Source organism: Syzygium oleosum, unplaced genomic scaffold (assembly GCF_021117445.2).
Source record: "Syzygium oleosum isolate NSW1041296 unplaced genomic scaffold, Sole_v2.1 Sole_v2.02, whole genome shotgun sequence".
Lineage (NCBI taxonomy): Eukaryota > Viridiplantae > Streptophyta > Magnoliopsida > Myrtales > Myrtaceae > Syzygium > Syzygium oleosum.
The window spans coordinates 6807141-6827675 of NW_026607486.1; the positions used below are offsets into that span (position 1 = coordinate 6807141).

At 42.8% G+C, this 20535-nt stretch overlaps 1 protein-coding gene across 1 annotated transcript in view; it reads left to right on the forward strand.

The window, feature by feature from the left end:
- Nucleotides 1-19849, forward strand: part of LOC115688578 (uncharacterized) — a 33242-nt gene extending 13393 nt beyond the window's left edge. The window contains exons 2-4 of the mRNA XM_030614428.1: nucleotides 16701-16790; nucleotides 19131-19198; nucleotides 19456-19849. Of these exons, the coding sequence (XP_030470288.1) occupies nucleotides 16701-16790; nucleotides 19131-19198; nucleotides 19456-19591 (294 nt within the window). The 3' untranslated portion in view covers nucleotides 19592-19849. The remainder of the gene's footprint in view (nucleotides 1-16700; nucleotides 16791-19130; nucleotides 19199-19455) is intronic.
- Nucleotides 19850-20535: the final 686 nt, after the last annotated feature.

The following is a 20535-nucleotide window of genomic DNA, read 5'->3' on the forward strand; positions in this document are numbered from 1 at the left end:
CGGGTCGTTCAATAGGATTATACAAGTCCTAATCAACCCCTAAAATGCCTAAGTTCTTGTCATCAAATAATCATCCATTAAATACTCAACTTGGACAATTTGCACAAATTCGGTACTGAATGAACAGTACCAGGGGAGGACACATTTTGTCCACTAAACCACAATTAAACACCCTCATTAGGCTCTAGTCTCAAATCCTAATCACCAAACAATCAAATATACTTAATTAAGCCTCAATTAAGCCTAATTAGTCCCCAAAATGTCCAATTCAAAGTCCTTAGCAATTGAACCCAATTAGTGAAACACTTAGGCAAATTACACAATTTCGGTACTTGTATGAAAAGTACAGGCGAACACCAATTAGGCCTATAATCCACCTCTAACTCACTTCATTAGGCACTAATTAGGTCCCCTAATCAGCCCACACACATATACACCTAATTAGGCCAAAATTTAGCTTAATTAACCCTAAATTTACCCCTAAATCGCATAAATAGACTAGTTCGGGGTTTAGGGATTTTTACTCGCCTAAAATTGACTCGAGGCGACGGGAGCGGGCAGCCGATTACCGACACGCGGTGAGAATCGACGGCGGCGCTCCGGGGGCAAGCCGGCGGTCACGGCGGCGCCGGCGGTCACGGCGGCGCCGGCGTGGCTCACGGCCACACACACAACCGAAACAGGGGAGCTGCTGGGCGTACGGGCTGAGGATGGTGGAGAGAGAGGCAGTGAGGCGAGGTGGTCGACGAGGGCGGCGCACGGCGGTGGGGACGGCGCGGTGCCGCGAGGTGAGGCCGGCGGTGTTTCTCTCTCTCACTGGAGCAGTGCGTAGGGCGGACAATGCGGAAGGGTGGGGCTAGTCGACGGAGGCTGGGGCGGTGCCAGGGGGTGCTGTGCGGCGGCCTGAGGTCAGCAGCTCCGGCGGCGTGGCTGTTCCGGCGTGAACAGTGGCCGGCGGAGCATACGGGCAGAGAACGGCGTGAACAGGACGATCGTGAGGCTGCTCGGGAGAGAGAACGTGAGCTGAGAGAGACTGAGGAGAGAGAAGAAGCAGGTCAAATGTGGTCAAACTTGGGTGAGTGGAGTCCATGTGTCAACAATCCAAGGGTTTGGACAATTTGCCCTTTAATCCAATGGTCTAGGCTCATTCTCCTCCAATAATGCAAGGGTGAGATGGTCAAATGCCCCTAACCAAGGCTGACCAGGTCTGGTTTGGTCTACTTAACCTTAGTTAGTCCCCAAAATTTATCCAAATTTCGGAATAAATTAAAATGGCCTAGGGGCATTTTCGTAATTTTCCGATCCCGGACCGAAATTTCAATTTTTGTCCATACCGGTCCTATATGTTCATGGGAGACATAATACGGTGTCGGATTCGCGAAATCCACTTTCTAAGCCTTCGAAAATCGCCTGCGAAGTCCCGGGAATAAAATAATATTATTTTTCCAATTTTTGCCGAAATTCCCGTTTTTGTCCAAAACCACTCTAAATGTACGTGGCCACTCCAAAATGACCTTGGCCATGAAAAATAACCTCAAACGGCCTCCGAATCCAGTCCCGGTGCCAACGGGGGCAAAACCGTAATTTTCCCCAATTTTTGTCGAAATTCCTATTTTCAGCTGTTCTTGTCCCAAACTTACTTGGCCACTATAAACTGACGTCCGTCCTACAAAATAGTCGTAATTACCCTTGAAATTTTGATATCGAAGTTCGGCTCAATATCGCGATCAAAATAGCTCGTTTTGAAATCTTAGGATCTCTCACTAACGGGTGGCTATTTAGGTGTTACGCGTATCGACCTAAAACTGTCCGAGTCTCGATAGTCTCAAATCTCGAGAGAAGGTAAGAGATTATCACTAGTACCGGGGGTCGCGATCGTTCGGATAAAATTTGGGATTTGTTTGTCAGGCGTACTTTCGGTCGTGCGGAATCACCCGCGATCCAATCGTACGTTACTAACTATATCAAATCCGTTATCTTCCTAAGATCGGCCCATATTGGATCAAGATATTCTCTCGACGTTTCTCGAAATCAGTGTCCAATCGCGATCGGTTTCTCGATCCACGTACCTGTTCCTATTTAGCCTTTCCCATTTGGTTAGTATCCCGTGATTGATCAAGTCCGGACGAGACTCACTAAAATCACACGAGAATTAATATACGCTTTATTGGTCCCGATAACGGGTCAAAATTCAGGATGTTACAACTCTTCCCTCCTTATAAAAATTTCGTCCCCGAAATTTGTACTCGAAACTTGTTCCTCGAACAACTGGGGGTGTTTACGTCGCATGGCCTCCTCGCTTTCCCATGTAGCGCCTTCCATCCCATGGTGTTCCCAGACTACCTTGACCATCGAAATCGTCTTATTCCGTAGTACTCGATCTTTTCGATCTTCAATTCGTCGGTCTCTCCACGTACGACACCCTGTCGTCCACGTCTATTTCTTCATATCTTAGAACGTGTGTCGGGTCTGGTTCATACTTTCTCAACATCGACACGTGGAAGACATTGTGTACCTGGGACAAGTTAGGTGGCAGGGCAAGCCTGTACGCCATATCGCCAATCTTTTCTAAGATCTCGAACGGTCCGACAAACCTCGGACTCAGCTTCCCTTTCTTGCCAAATCGGGATAACCCTTTCATAGGCGACACCTTGAGGAATACATGGTCTCCAACTTGGAATTCCAAAGGTCGTCGTCTCCGATCGGCATAGCTCTTCGGCGACTTTGAGGTCTTGTCTTGACCTTTCTCGGATAATCTTGACAACTTCCCTTGTCTGTTGGATCAACTCGGGCCGTGTATACTCCGTTCACCTACTTCATCCCAGCACACAGGAGTCCTACATGCTCTGCCGTATAAGGCTTCAAATGGGGCCACTTGGATACTCTGTTGATAGCTGTTATTATATGCAAACTCCACTAAATGCAGCTGTTCTTCCCATTTACCCTGGAAATCCAGTACACAAGCTCTCAACATATCCTCGAGGGTCTGAATCGTCCTTTCTGATTGATCGTCAGTCTGTGGATGGTAAGCAGTACTGAACTGCACTTTTGTTCCCAAGGCCGTCTGCAGACTTTTCCAAAAATTCGCCATAAACCTCGGGTCACGATCTGATGTAATTGTTACCGGCACTCCATGCAGTCTAACGATCTGTCTCACATACAGTTCTGCATACCTTTCCAGCTCGAAATCCTTTCGTACAGCTAAGAAATGTGCCGACTTCGTAAGTCGATCCACAATCACCCAAATGGAATCATGCCCTCTTTGGCTTCTCGGCAATCCGGTTACAAAGTCCATGGTGATGTGTTCCCATTTCCACTCGGGAATTTCCAACGGTCGCAGCAGTCCTCCAGGTTTACAGTGTTGCGCCTTTACCTGCTGACATGTCAAACACTTAGCCACATACCTGGCCACATCCGTCTTCATTCCATTCCACCAATAATATTGTCGTAGATTCTGGTACATTTTCGTACTGCCAGGGTGGATACTGTAATTGCTGCGATGAGCTTCTCTTAGTATCTCTTCCTTAAGCTCAGTATCATCAGGTACACACCATCGTCCTCTAAATTTCAGGATTCCATCCTCTGATACTTGGAAATCTGGCTTCCTTGTAGCGGCATCCATTTCCACGATTTTCGAATTTCACGATCCGTGGGATCAGCGCCTTAATCTTGGTCTCGAATCTCGGCTCGATTCTCAAAGTAGCGCAGATTTGACACATGGCCTAATTCAAATTTAAATTCTGAGTCTCGAAGCTTTTCTAATAACGTCCACTCCTTGATCATCATATGCGCCATACTTGATTTGCGACTTAGCGCATCCGCCACTCGATTCGCCTTTCCAGGGTGGTACATGATGTCGCAATCATAATCTTTCAGAAGTTCCATCCATCTACGCTGCCTCATATTTAGCTCTTTTTGCGAAAACAGATATTTGAGGCTCTGATGATCCGTATAAATCTGGAACTTTTCCCCACATAAATAATGTCTCTAGATTTTAAGTGCAAAAACAATGGCAGCCAACTCTAGGTCATGCGTCGGATAGTTCAACTCGTGTGGTCTCAACTGACGTGACGCATATGCAACTACTTTTCCATGTTGCATTAGTACACAACCGAGTCCTCTGAGCGAAGCATCACTGTAGACCTCAAATCCACCAGGTCCAGATGGAATAGTTAAGACTGGAGCTGTTGTCAGTCTGTGCTTAAGTTCCTGAAAGCTTCGTTCGCACTTGTCATCCCATTCAAACTTAACCTCTTTTTTCAGTAATCGCGTTAATGGCATGGCTATCGATGAGAATCCTTCCACGAAACGTCGATAATAACCGGCCAATCCCAAGAAACTCCTGATTTCCGTCACTGATGTCGGTCTGGGCCACTTGAGCACTGCCTCAATCTTAGTTGGATCCACAGATATTCCTTCTCCCGATACAATATGTCCAAGGAATGCTACCTTGCTAAGCCAGAACTCGCATTTGCTGAACTTCGCATAAAGTGCGTGCTCCCTCAACGTCCGTAATACTTCAGTCAAATGCACTTCATGTTCTTCTGGACTCTTCGAGTATACTAGAATATCGTCGATGAACACAATGACGAACTGGTCCAGGAATTCCTTAAAAACTCTGTTCATCAGATCCATGAAAGCTGCAGGGGCATTCGTCAAACCGAATGGCATGACTGTAAACTCGTAATGCCCATACCTCGTCCTAAATGCAGTCTTGGGTATATCCTCCTTCCGAATTCTTAACTGATGATACCCGGTCCGTAGATCAATCTTGGAGAACACTGACGCTCCTTGCAATTGATCGAATAGGTCGTCAATTCTGGGCAGTGGATACTTATTCTTTATAGTCACCTGATTCAACTGCCGATAGTCTATACATAATCTCAACGTCCCGTCCTTTTTCCTCACAAATAGGACTGGCGCTCTCCATGGAGACGCGCTAGGACGAATGAACCCTTTATCCAGCAGTTCCTGCATTTGGACTTTCAACTCCTTTAACTCCGATAGGGACATCCGATATGGGGCCTTAGAAATCGGTTCAGTACCTGGGGCTAATTCTATTACGAACTCCACTTCCTGTTCTGGCGGTAGGCCTAGCAATTCCTGAGGGAAAATCTCGGGGAAATTGCACACAATAGGGATTTCTTCCAACTTGGGTTCCGCTAAGGTCGGATCCTTAACATTAACCAAATATCCCTCACAACCTTCTTCGAGCATCTCAGTTGCCTCTACTGAGGAGATCCAAGGGATTGAGGTTCCTCATCGGTTTCCCTGAAATTCAAACCTAGGATGTCCAATCGGATTAAATTGGACTGTCCTATTGCCGCAATCCATAACGGCTTTCTGCTTCGTCAGCCAATCCATACCAATGATCACATCGAAATCATACATGGCTAACACAGCCAAATCAATCCTTTCCTCTACATTCCCAATCACGATTTTACAGCCCAAGCACCCCAATGATACTAACACCCTATCATGCAATGGGGTCGTCACACATAACATGCTTGCAAGTAATATAGGCTCCAGACCAACCAATCTAACAAACTGTTCTGAAATAAACGAATGGGTTGCCCCGGGATCAAATAACGCATAGGCAGCATGATCACAGAGAGAGATGGTACCTGTGACCACGCCTGGCGCGTCCTCCGCATCCTTACGCGCCATTGCGTATACCCGTCCTTGTGCAGGTGGTCTGCCTTGAATAGCCGGTGGGGATTTACGGCATGATTTCCTACTCGGGTTCTTGATGTTGTCCGGGGTCCTAAAGGTCGTTCTTGGGGACAATACTTTATCGGTGTCCCAAACTCCCGCAACGAAAACAAGCCCCGAATTTATTTGGCGTCTGGCCGGGTTTCCCTATATTCCTTCTCGGAAGTGGAACAAACCGTCTATTGCTAGCCATCGGCTTCTTGCCGAAGCGACGATTGTCCCGATTCTGATTAAACCTTGAACCCGATGCTGCTGTCCTTTCCATCTGATCTCGCTCCATCGTTTGGGCTCGCTCATACAATTCTCTGTAATCTTTGATATTCAGTAAAAGCATCTGGGTACGAAAATCCGACTTCAGTCCATCCCGGAATCTTCGAGCTTTATCCAGCGGATTCTCAACCATCCTTGGGGCGAATATGGACAGTCTTGTGAACTTTGCTTCGTACTGAACTACTGTCATCGACCCCTGACGAAGTCTCATGAACTCTGCCATCTTCTTCTCCTGGGCACTCTCTGAGAAAAACTGCCCATAGAAATGCTCAACAAAAATTGCCCAGGTCTGTTCCATATTTTCTGGAAATACTCTATCCTTAACTGCCTTCCACCAGTCGTGCGCATTATCTTGTAGCTGGTAAGTCGCCAACGAAATCTTTTCTGCCTCAGTACACCCTAGCAAGTCGAATGCTTTCTCCAACTCCTCCACCCAACGTGGGGCGGTTTCTGGGTCACCTCTGCCCGTGAACTTGGGCGATTTCAGCTTAAGAAACTGCTCCACCAACTGATGTATTGGTCTAGCTGTTACCATTGGTTGAGCTTGAGCTTGCCGGGCTTGGGCTTGATTCCCATTGATGGCAGCGGCTGCTGCAGCCCCAGCAGCCTCAGCAATGACTGTTGCTCTATCTTGGGCCTGTCTGCCCATGACATTCCCTATTTCTCTTAGGGTTTCGATCACTTGTTCCATTCTGGGGTCTACTGCAGCTCCAGCATTGACTTCGGGGTTTCCTACCGCTCTAACACCCGTCTCGAGGTCTTCCACAGCTCTCGCTCGAGCACGACCTCCACCTCTAGTTCCTCTTCCTGTGCCCCTCCTTAGGACTCTTCTCACACGTCCTCCTTCGCTGCTCATCCTTCCAAATCTGAGTGCTCAACTACCTAATATAATTCCGTCCAGGAATTAGAGACCTAAACCAAACAATCCGGTTTAAGCCCTAGACAGGTATCAATACAAAAGCAATGAAACACTCAGCATGCAGCTAGTATAACGGCACATAATTTTCACCCAAGAACTCGCACATTTACCTTGGATCCTGCCGCACCTGCATAATACTGGTTCAAATAATCACCACAACATTCAAACACAAGCAATCTGGAGGTACACTTAGCACACTAGGTCACCCTATGGCTACCCATGGTCACTCCTCCTTATCACTCCAGGGCTCGACCAGAATGGACCGAGCTGTCCATGCTCTGATACCACTTCGCACGGTGATGTCACGCCCCGTACCCCACGAAGCATGAGCATCCCGCTTTTAGGTCGAAATAGTAGCGCGACGCTCCCAGGTTACGTCACCGACCCGAAACCCAAATCAGAGAAAACACGCCACATGCGGAAACGACGTATATATAATAAATATATATATACACCCAATTAATTTAAAAGCAACCATGAGTAGCAAGAGATACCAATTACGATCGATTAAACCCCTATATACATTATCCATCTATAAACAAAAAGGTACATCAAAAGGCCACGAACAAAAAGGGATCGGTGACCTAGGGGTGTCAAACTAAATACCGGAGGGGTACGGTCAAAAAGTGTCGGCCCTCACTCCTATACTGATATCTAACCTACGGTACCCAGTCAGGATCAGAACCCGACGACTCCGAAGAACTCTCGAATCGCTCTTGATCCTCCTCAGAACTCATGGCCTCCAACTCTATCTCTGGCTCAGGGTCTTGTTCTTCGTACTCGTCTATGTCCATAGGCTCAGGGGCTTCTGCGTCCACCTGCTCTGGAGCTGGATCGACTATCTCCAGCTCGAAGGCTAATCCACCAAGCTCCTCGTGCTCTTCCTCTTCTTCCACAATCTCGTACTCAACCTCAGAATCAGGATTGCCCTCCATATCAACATCTACTACATCACCGTCTGGACACTGAATATCTAGCTGACCCTCTCCCACAAACGGGACGTCGGCGGACCTGATGGGACCGAATTCTACTCCAAAACGATCCCGGAAACACCAGGCTAGGTACTCGTGAGTCTCAAGGTGAGCTAAGCCTACGTCTACCCATACTAAAGCATAGTGTCTATAGTACTTCTCCCCGTTCCCCACGGGGTGCACGGTTAGCGTACGCTCTATACGGTGGGGAATCCCAAAGCGTAACGGTGCATCGTCGAAGTTCATGGCTAGAGATCTGAAAAGTCGGTTTTACCACAACCGTGAGAAAAACTCAGCAAGTAAAAATCACTAATCCTAAACTAGGCTAATGTGCACCTCCAGAGGGTAAATAAAACACATAAATAGATAAACCAGTATAACAATCAATATAAGTTCACTCGGGCCCACAGCCCAATTCACTACTCTGCCCTGCAGGTTAGACTTTTAATATCCTTATAAAACATATTCAATTTCTCCCGACCCGAAGGCCCGACCCGAAGGCCACAATTCCTCCCGACCCGAAGGCCACAATTTCTCCCGACCCGAAGGCCCGACCCGAAGGCCACAATTCCTCCCGACCCGAAGGCCCGACCCGAAGGCCACAATTTCTCCCGACCCGAAGGCCACAATTTCTCCCGACCCGAAGGCCACAATTCCTCCCGACCCGAAGGCCCGACCCGAAGCCCACAATTCCTCCCGACCCGAAGGCCCGACCCGAAGGCCACAATTTAATATAACTCAAGCATGTACATCGTTTCACTCAATTTCAACCAATCACAACTTGATATACAAAACATATGTTCGGGAATTCAAGCCAAATCCTGATATCAAATTTACCAAGCATAATTATGATCAAATTAGACTTATGCCACTCATTCCCGGCATTCCCAAACAATTTCATTCTAGTTCAAGAACTCCACATTTTATCCGCGCAATCCTTTCCAAGGTAATTCAATGCGCCTAAGGCCCGCCTTGGGCACTTTCGTCTCAATAACCATTCTCACCAATTCGGGTCGTTCAATAGGATTATACAAGTCCTAATCAACCCCTAAAATGCCTAAGTTCTTGTCATCAAATAATCATCCATTAAATACTCAACTTGGACAATTTGCACAAATTCGGTACTGAATGAACAGTACCAGGGGAGGACACATTTTGTCCACTAAACCACAATTAAACACCCTCATTAGGCTCTAGTCTCAAATCCTAATCACCAAACAATCAAATATACTTAATTAAGCCTCAATTAAGCCTAATTAGTCCCCAAAATGTCCAATTCAAAGTCCTTAGCAATTGAACCCAATTAGTGAAACACTTAGGCAAATTACACAATTTCGGTACTGTATGAACAGTACCAGGGCAGAACACCAATTAGGCCATAATCCACCTCTAACTCACTTCATTAGGCACTAATTAGGTCCCCTAATCAGCCCACACACATATACACCTAATTAGGCCAAAATTTAGCTTAATTAACCCTAAATTTACCCCTAAATCGCATAAATAGACTAGTTCGGGGTTTAGGGATTTTTACTCGCCTAAAATTGACTCGAGGCGACGGGAGCGGGCAGCCGATTACCGACACGCGGTGAGAATCGACGGCGGCGCTCCGGGGGCAAGCCGGCGGTCACGGCGGCGCCGGCGTGGCTCACGGCCACACATACAACCGAAACAGGGGAGCTGCTGGGCGTACGGGCTGAGGATGGTGGAGAGAGACGGTGAGGGCGAGGTGGTCGACGAGGGCGGAGCACGGCGATGGACGGCGGCGCGGTGCCGGCGAGGTGAAGACCGGCGGTGTTTCTCTCTCTCTCGCCTGGAACAGCTACTGTGGGGCGGACAATGCAGAGGGTGGGGCTAGTCGACGGAGGCTGGGGCGGTGCCAGGGGGTGCTGTGCGGCAGCCTGAGGTCAGCAGCTCCGGCGGCGCGGCTGTTCCGGCGTGAACAGTGGCCGGCGGAGCATACGGGCAGAGAACGTCATGAACAGTGGCCGGCGGAGCATACGGGCAGAGAACGGCGTGAAGAGGACGATCGTGAGGCTGCTCGGGAGAGAGAACGTGAGCTGAGAGAGACTGAGGAGAGAGAAGAAGCAGGTCAAATGTGGTCAAACTTGGGTGAGTGGAGTCCATGTGTCAACAATCCAATGGTTTGGACAATTTGCCCTTTAATCCAATGGTCTAGGCTCATTCTCCTCCAATAATGCAAGGGTGAGATGGTCAAATGCCCCTAACCAAGGCTGACCAGGTCTGGTTTGGTCTACTTAACCTTAGTTAGTCCCCAAAATTTATCCAAATTTCGGAATAAATTAAAATGGCCTAGGGGCATTTTCGTAATTTTCCGATCCCGGACCGAAATTTCAATTTTTGTCCATACCGGTCCTATATGTTCATGGGAGACATAATACGGTGTCGGATTCGCGAAATCCACTTTCTAAGCCTTCGAAAATCGCCTGCGAAGTCCCGAGAATAAAATAATATTATTTTTCCAATTTTTGCCGAAATTCCCGTTTTTGTCCAAAACCACTCTAAATGTATGTGGCCACTCCAAAATGACCTTGGCCGTGAAAAATAACCTCAAACGGCCTCCGAATCCAGTCCCGGTGCCCACAGGGGCAAAACCGTAATTTTCCCCAATTTTTGTCGAAATTCCTATTTTCAGCCGTTCTTGTCCCAAACTTACTTGGCCACTATAAACTGACGTCCGTCCTACAAAATAGTCGTAATTACCATTGAAATTTTGATATCGAAGTTCGACTCAATATCGCGATCAAAGTAGCTCGTTTTGAAATCTTAGGATCTCTCACTAACGGGTGGCTATTTAGGTGTTACGCGTATCGACCTAAAACTGTCCGAGTCTCGATAGTCTCAAATCTCGAGAGAAGGTAAGAGATTATCACTAGTACCGGGGGTCGCGATCGTTCGGATAAAATTTGGGATTTGTTTGTCAGGCGTACTTTCGGTCGTGCGGAATCACCCGCGATCCAATCGTACGTTACTAACTATATCAAATCCGTTATCTTCCTAAGATCGGCCCATATTGGATCAAGATATTCTCTCGACGTTTCTCGAAATCAGTGTCCAATCGCGATCGATTTCTCGGTCCACGTACCTGTTCCTATTTAGCCTTTCCCATTTGGTTAGTATTCCGTGATTGATCAAGTCCGGGCGAGACTCACTAAAATCACACGAGAATTAATATACGCTTTATTGGTCCCGATAACGGGTCAAAATTCAGGATGTTACATGATCGCTTTCGTAGACGACATATTGGTGTACTCGAAGAGCTCAGAGGAGCATGAGTTTCATTTGAGTAAAGTTTTGTAGACTTTAAGAAAGAACGCACTGTATGCTAAGTTTAGTAAGTGCGAGTTCTGGCTCAATAGAGTAGCATTTCTTGGACACGTGATCTCTGAGGATGGAATCTCAGTAGATCCAACAAAGATTGATGCGGTAATGAAGTGGCCGAGACCGACGACTGTAACAGAGGTTCGAAGCTTTCTGGGTTTGGCAGGATATTACCGACGCTTTGTGGAAGGGTTTTCGGCAATAGCGACACCGTTGACACATTTGTTGAAAAAGGAAACAAGGTTTGAATGGACCGACAAATGTGAAAGGAGTTTTCAGAAATTAAAGCATAGATTGACAACGGCACAGGTGTTGACTATTCCATCAGGACCCGGAGGATACGAAATTTATAGTGATGCGTCATTAAAAGGACTGGGGTGTGTACTCATGTAAAATGGACGAGTAGTGGCCTACACATCAAGGCAGTTAAGACCACATGAGCTGAACTACCCGACGCATGATTTGGAATTAGCCGCTATAGTATTCACCCTTAAGATTTGGCGACATTATCTATGCGGAGAGAAATTTCAGATATATACCGATCATCAGAGTCTCAAATATCTGTTTTCTCAAAAGGAGTTAAATATGAGACAGCGTCGGTGGAAGGAATTACTTAAGGATTATGATTGTGATATTTTATATCACCTCGGGAAGGCCAACCGGGTAGCCGATGTATTGAGTCGGAAGTCAAGCATCGCACACTTGATGGTCAAAGAATGGACTTTATTGGAAAAAGTGCGAGACTCGGAATTTAGATTTGAAGTAAGTCAAGTCCCGAGTTTGCTAGCCACGCTAAAGATTGAACCAGAGATCCAGGCTAAGATTAGGACTTTATAGTCTACCGATCAAGAAATTCAAAAGATTCTGGAAATGGATGCTACCAAGAGAAAGTCGGACTTCCAGATATCCGAAGACGGGATATTGAAGTTCCGTGGATGATTGTGCGTGCCTGATGATGCGGAACTTAAGAAAGAAATTTTATCGGAAGCGCATCGTAGTAGTTATAGCATCCATCCTGGTAGTACCAAAATGTATCAGAATCTGAGATAGTACTATTGGTGTAATGGCATGAAGGTAGATATAGCTAAGCACGTAGCTAAGTGCCTGACGTGCCAGCAAGTGAAGACGCAACATTGTAAGCCCGGAGGATTGTTGCGACCTTTGGAAATCCCAGAGTGGAAATGGGAACATATCACTATGGATTTTGTGACGGGATTACCAAGGAGCCAAAGAGGCCATGATTCCATTTGGGTGATTGTCGATAGATTGACAAAGTCAGCACATTTTTTAGCCGTGCGAAAGGATTTTGCATTAGATCGGTATGCTGAGTTGTACATACAACAAATAGTTCGTTTGCATGGGGTACCAGTGACGATTACCTCAGATTGTGATCCTAGGTTTACCGCCAATTTTTGGAAAAGTCTGCAGACGGCATTAGGATCAAAGCTACAGTTTAGTACAGCTTACCATCCACAAACGGATGGCCAGTCTGAGAGGATGATTCAGACTTTAGAGGATATGCTTCGGGCATGTGTATTGGATTTTCAGGGTAAGTGGGAAGAGCAATTATCCTTAGCAGAGTTTGCGTATAACAATAATTTTCAGCAGAGCATCGGATAGGCGCCCTTTGAAGCGCTATATGACAGAGCATGTGGGACACCCGTATGTTGGGACGAAGTAGGAGAAAGGAGTATAACCGGGCCAGAATTAGTTCAATAGTCAATTGAAGCAGTTAAAATCATACGCGAAAGGCTGAAACAGCTCAAAACCGTCAAAAGAGTTATGCAGACAGAATGTGGAGACCTTTGGAGTTTCAAGTAGTGGATCACGTATTCTTTAAGGTATCGCCCATGAGAGGATTATCCCGATTTGGTAAGAGAGGGAAGTTGAGTCCGAGGTACGTGGGACCCTTTGAGGTTTTAGAAAGGATTGGAGACTTAGCTAATCGCCTTGCACTTCCGCCAAATTTATCGCAAGTGCATAATGTGTTTCACGTATCGATGTTGAGAAAATATGAACCGGACCCAACTCATGTGTTGAATTACGAAGAGATAGAAGTTGACGACAGGGTGTCGTATGTCGAAAGACCAATAAGGATCGAAGATCGGAAAGAACGAGTTTTAAGGAACAAGACGATCCCGATGGTCAAGATTGTTTGGGAACATCACGGGACAGAAGTCGCAACTTGGGAAAGTGCGGAGCAAATGCAGCGTCAATACCCCCACTTATTTGAGTAGCTAGTTTGATTTGTAAATTTCGAGGATGAAATTTTTATAAGGGGGGAAGAGTTGTGACATTCTGAAATCCGGCCCACTTGGGATTTATTAAATGAATGGTTTATGAACGTGCTTGTAGTTAGATCTCGCCCGGAACTGATCATTCTTGGGATACAAACCGTTAGGGAAAGGCTAATTAGGGATTTAAATTCGCGCGACTAAAGAAACTCGATCGTGAATCGACTTTCGACCATAGAATTGTCGAGGTGACATTTTGAGTCAATGTAGGTCGATCCGAGGATAGTTAGGGATTGATTCACCACTGTCATATTAGTGGATCGCGAGTGATTCCGCTTGACCACGAGATGAACTGACGAATGACCCTAAACCTATACCAAAAGATCGCGCCCGTCGGAACTAGCGATCGATCCTCGCGATTAAGTGACAACCGAGGTCGTCAATTTTGCCAATTTAATCATAAATATTTTAATTGTGACAATTGAGTTCTAAACAGTTTCACGTATTACATATTGAGTCAATTCGGCCAATTTTGGCTGAGAATCGTTGATGTGGACGCTGGCCGTCCTACATGGCGGCGCCGGCCATGATGTGGAAATTTTTTTACAATATTTTAATATTATTTATTTATTTATTCTTTTCTTTTTCTTTTCTTTCTTCTTTTTTCTTACGGTGGTTGGCGCCAGCCACCAAATGAGGGTCATCGGGGCCTTGCCAGCCACAGACAGAGGTCGTGTAGCCCTTGCCCGCGGCTGGCAAAGCTGGTTTTTCCCGGACCATCGCGGCCGTGATATGAATGTTATCAACAAGGACAGGAGGGAGGGAGTGGGAGACTAGGGTCTTTTGGTTGGATAAATATTGGGTATAGAGAATGTGTATTTATTTTTCTATGCATCCCACAATTTATCACCGTTGATGTAAGTTGTGAGTTATTTACTAAGAATATAATTAATCATGACAACGAAGAAAGATGTGAAATATATAGAAATTTTTTTTAATAGTCTGGGGGCATGAGCAGAGACCCATGGAACAACCTACAAACCTTATGAATTGGTTAAGTACATGCCAATTGAAACCCTAAATTGTAACAATTTACGAGTATTGATGGGATTTAAATAAGTGATCTCTAGTTCCCGAGCTTGACATTCCAACCAACTTTACTAATCTAGGGTCTTATAGAAATAAAGTTACGCAGTGTGTAACTAAATTTTCATTGGTTTATGTGAGCTATGATCACACTATAAATCGAAGATCCAATGCAGAAAGTGAAAAGACATACAAGCAGTAAGCTTGAACGAGAAAATGGACACGACAAACATTACCATGCAACTAAAGAGCATGCCCTGACACACACAAAAAGTACTGCCGCTTCGTACGAACATTATGTCTAATCCAAGATCGTACACTTGTGAGCTAATTTCGAAACTGCTGGCAACGACGGGACAACATTCACGAATGTACTGTGAACGTATCTGCTCGTGTGACCCCGATTGCATGATCAAATGCTAATTGTTCAAGTATGATACGCCATCCCAATGCCGTTAGATGACTGGACGGGATTGTCGTACTCCTACGAAATCAGCTTCACAGCAATCGTCCGAGCCCTCCTCTGTGTCCAGATTTGTTGGCCCACTTCAATATAGCGTAACTACGCAAAGTGGGATAATTATAAAAAAAAATCATAAATTTATTGTACTGATGTTAATTTATTTTTAGACTTTTCAATTTGGTCATTTTAGTTATAAACCTTTTGAAGATTTGCTAGTACAATTCTTCTGGCCAAAATTGGCCAGAAATGCTGACGTGAATATTGCCGTCCTATGTGATATACCTGGCGCTAATGCAGATAGTTTTTATACTTTTTTTCATAATGTTTTTTGAATTTTTTCCTTTTCTTTTCTTTTGTTTTTTTTTTCACTGTGGGCGGCGACTCTCACTAGCAATGTGCGACGGTTTCACGGCCCTTCCCTAGATTTGATGAGGGCCGCGCTGCTCTCGCTTGGGATTGGCGACGATTAAATTGATATTCATATGATAGATTTAGAACTTTTTGTTAATTTTTCCACTCAGAAGTTGGAGTGGCGACGTATGCTTTATCAAGGGGGCAGCCTGACATCCGGTACAAGTTCGCTGGAGCTGTAGCGAAATCCGTCTGATGATAACGTTCAGCATCCTGAGATAGGAATATAAGAAAGTTACCATGGTGACATCTGCTGGAGATGATGTGCACGCGAAGTGGGCCCAAAAGTGCTATTCTTGGTCGGTGGATAATTCTCCTTAAGAGGCTATTGAGAATAGGAGGAAGCTAAAAAGTGGCGTTCTATTCTTCCAAAAACAAAAAAAGTGAAAAAAATAAAGTTAAAAATTACACTTAACAGCTACATTGGTAAAAATTAAACAAACGGGCCTTTAAAATTGTTGGATAAAGGTCAGGGAAAAAATCGATTAACCTTTCTATGCACAACAAAAGAATTACCCATGAATATAGATTGAGTCATCAGTGAATAATGGACGAATCTATAACTTCTCAATGGTCCTAATATAATCACAAGAAAAATATTCTTGTTTCACGGCGTTAATGCCGATCGTCTTCTCGAAGTAATAATGAAGACCTTTTTGTGTGTTATTCTGATAGAGAGGAGAACGTACGTTTCACTATACGTTCTTTTCTGTATGTGTATTATCTTCTCTCTCATCAGGAAGTTATTTTAATTTCCCTTAAAAGATGACCACTCACACCTTTTCAAAGGGTGCCTCTCAAACACACCCCATCATGAGCGAACCAGTGCCATATAACATCTCCCACTCGAACATGATGGGCTTGATAATAGTCTATCAATAATATAAGCTTTTAGAACAGTTGGTGGTGGTCCTACAAAATCTAACATAAACATTTCCTCCATGATGAATGATCATCATACAAGATCTTTGTGCGTTGATGATGATGGAGCGAGAGCGAGAGAGATCTATCAAATCAAGTATGATAAAGTGCAGGCGCCCGCGTTGGTGCCGTGATTGGAGGTGGTGGTCTCCGTCGATGATGGTGAGCATCGATGGTGGGCTAGGGCGTTTAGAAGCAGAAGAGAGAGAGAGAGAGAGAGAGAGAGAGAGAGAGAGAGAGAGAGAGAGAGAGAGAGAGAGAGAGTTATTTTTCTAGTGGTATCCATGAATGTGTTAAAATCATCATGGACTCTCCTCGAAACGACAAGTGGTTTACCCCAAATTTATGCCTTTCTTGTCATTGGGTGGTAGGTCATGTTTGGCTGCAGAAAAGAGAGAGCTGAATTGCTGGAGGCTTTGGTCATTCCAGACAAGGATTTCGCTTTCCCACGCTACTCTCAGGTTTGACGAAAGCTTCTTCTTTAGTTGATTGCTTTTTAAACCTTACACAGAATCTTCGTCACCTAAAAAAAGAAAAATAGTTTTACATAAGTATATAAAAAATTGATTATAATTAAAAGAAAAAAGGTTGCAAAAAATAAATGAGCGAATTCGCCCATGAGAAAATTTTATGGAAAATTCTGTTTGTACTCATTTTATGGAGGAAGTGATAAACCAAACAATCACTTACTCGAGAAAATTTTCCTTGTTGGCTGCAATATGAGATGAGATCCATTATTTCTTTCATTCTTTGTTGATTTTTCTAGGTAGAATACTTTGATTGTGTAAATCTGCATGTCACTCTAGTATTCTTTTCGTTTGGTAATGCAAGCCACGGGCATGTAACCTACTCAAGTATACGATAAGAACATTAGAGCAAAAACCAAACGGTCTTATCTACCTTTTGTTCGAGGACTATAACCATCTAATCTCCTCGATCGATAGTATGTAAAGGTGCTCATGTAAAACTTTTTTTACACTGACGGTGTATGCTATAATTATTTTACCAAAAGCTAGTCCTTCGAAGATTTATCCTTGCAACCTATAGAATTACTTGTCGTGGTTCTCACCAAATCCATAGGTAGATAATACATAGTAAATTCATAACATGTCTATGCACGATGTGCATAATTGACTTGATCTCAACCCTTCGATCTTGTCGGACCATATGAGGCTTACGCATCTAACGACTAAGAGTCTATCTACTTAGTCTAGGCTAGAATCTCATATGGAATAATATGTGCAAACATTTAAATACATATGAATCATTGAAATTGATAGTTTTCGTGTTAAATTAGTGTACCCTACCGGAAATGCTAGGTATATTGAGATCGACATATAACGTTGCTATACTTCTTATCCTAAGTTTGAACACTATCTAGTTGTTTAATGCTCCTTTAAATTCTATCACATCACTTATTATACCTAGTACTCTCTTTTTACTTGATGCATAAACTTACATCTTCTATAGTAGGAGCTTGTACAGAGTTTGGGGCCCACTGAAGGGCATAAATGAAAAAAAAACAATGTAAGGGTTAGAAGTGCATGTGAATCCACTCAATTCTATTACTAGCCATTAAATCATGTGGGATCCAAGTGGAATCAATATTTATTGCATGTGAATCCACTCAATTCAATTACTAGCCATTAGATCATGTGGGATCCATATGGAATCAATATTTATGATACACTTTGGTTGTAGTAGCGTAGTTACATTACATGTTGATTGTCTATTACAGTTTTTGCTTGGCTGTAATAGCTATTCCCTGAATATCCATGTCTCTTTTCTCTCAATCACTTTATCTATGTTAGGTTATTATTCATAATTAAATTGATCTAAATTATAACTAAATTTGTTATATTATCTATATTAACATTAATCATAACTATTTTGACATAATCATATGTTATATTGTTAATAAATAAAATATTAAATAGTTTGTAAATAGTTTAATGATGATGTGATCTATAACACAAATATTTATTATATTAAAGTTATTTATAATACGATAAGTAGCTTTATATTAGTTGCTTGCTAATTAAATATTTTATTATTCATAATAATAATGAATATTCTTACTAATTATTTTAATCAATGCTTAACATTTTATATAATTATTTTCGTACTATCAACTATGTAATGAATAATATATTTTTAATAGAATCACATATCATAATATTAAATTGAAATGATAATCATACTTAATTTTTAAATAATTGATAAAAACTTATATTCTGAATTGTGACATCTTGATAATTTGGAGAATTAGACTCATGATTGGCCATTAAAGCGATAATTACTAACCCATACATCTATTTTAATAAAATCTTGTATTCACATATCATGTCCTTAACTTTTAATTACAATCATAAGATTATTGTAATAATAATAATATTTGATGTGATAAATGATATGTCTAATAATATATGTGGAGTATTAAACTAATGACTAGTTATGATTGACTATTAAAGTGACAATTAGTATATTCCCTCTGATTTTAATTTAAGAAATATTTTGGGAATTGTGATGCTATTATCCCCTTTTTATATATGTGATTTATCTAACCAAATAGTGTAATAGGTATTACATTGCTTAAATCAAACAATGTAATATTTAATGTAATAGCCATTATGTTACAACCTTATTCTATTACTACAAACAAACGGGCTGATAATATAATTGAGATGAAACAGACTCACAATATTCGAGTGTATGCAAGACTTTTTCCAAACTGCCCTCCATCTAGCATTTTGGTAGAATGTTGTGGAAACAGGCTGATGATTAATGGGGTCCTTTTGCAGAGGGTGCATCTGGTCTGGGGCGAGAATGACAGTATCTTCCCTGTGGCAGTAGCCCAGTCACTGAAAGAGTATGTTTATATATTTTCATTAAATAGTTCGTCAACCATTTCTATTTATTTATTTATTCATACAAAAGTTTTAAAGCCAAAACCATCTTGGCATATCAGCACGTCTTTGCTAATTATTATTATTTTTGCTTGATTATCTTCCATCTTGAAAAATAGAACCATGTTTTGACCAAAACTTTGTTTGCTCCACTGGGTATTCGTTCAATTATTTTCAGCAGAAATTTGACTCATTAGGTTATGTTTTTTTTTTTGGACAGAAATTTGGGAAATAATGCAACACTAGTAAGCATTGAGAAAGCAGGCCATCTTGTTGCATTGGAGCGACCCTTCGTCTACAATAAATGTCTGAAGAGAATTCTGTCCTCTATCTACAAAGCTGGTCACACAAAATAGTTAGGTCACAGAATAGTTTTCAAATGACTTATACAATAATTAGTACAATAATTTGTTTAAAAGATTAGAAATATCGTTTGAGTTATTGGAGATTATACTGTTAGAGATGAAATCTCGTTTGAGTTATTGAAAATCACCCTATTGGAGATTTTCGGACAAGTGTTTGATGTTGAAATCCTGTTGTGAATTTGCTTGACTATATAAAAGGAATAGAGAGAGCAAATGGCCTGGATAAGGAAATCAGAGTATCTTATTGTAGATGCCGACGTAATATAAATACATCACAGGTATATGTTTGCTTGTATTTTTTAATTGAACTTGAAATTTTTTAGTAGTATTCTGATATTTCTTCTATTAAACGTGAAATTTTGTTAGGCTGCTAAAAGAATTTTTCTTAAGGTTCCGTTCGTTTCGCGGAAAATATGACATTTCTGAAAAATGTTTTCCAGAAAGTCATTTTTCAGGAAAATGACAATATTTTCCAGTATCTGGCTAAAATGTGAAAAAGACCATGAAAATATTTTCCGTTGTTCGGCAAGGAAAATATTTTCCAGACTTCACCACCTGGGTGTGCACTTGCCTTTAAGGCCACAAGGCAAACTTGCTTGGCATCTTTGTTCCCTCACCGTTTCCAAACACCCATCCTTTCCTCTATGGATTTTAAACTTCTCTTGCAAAGCTACAATCTTGAACAAATGATTTTGATAGTATAAGATTTCGACAATTATGCATACATAGGAAAGATATCATAACACTACCAATCTTACCAAAATGAGGTATTGGACATTCTTCAGAAGCCTAAATTTGATTTGCTAGACATGAGGAAGGGAGAAAGTTCACAACTTCAGATCCAATAAACAACATAGAATCACTTCAGAACAAAGGGAAAATATTCTTTAAGTTGAAATGCAGAGTCCACACTGAGATCACTAGTCATAGAAAGG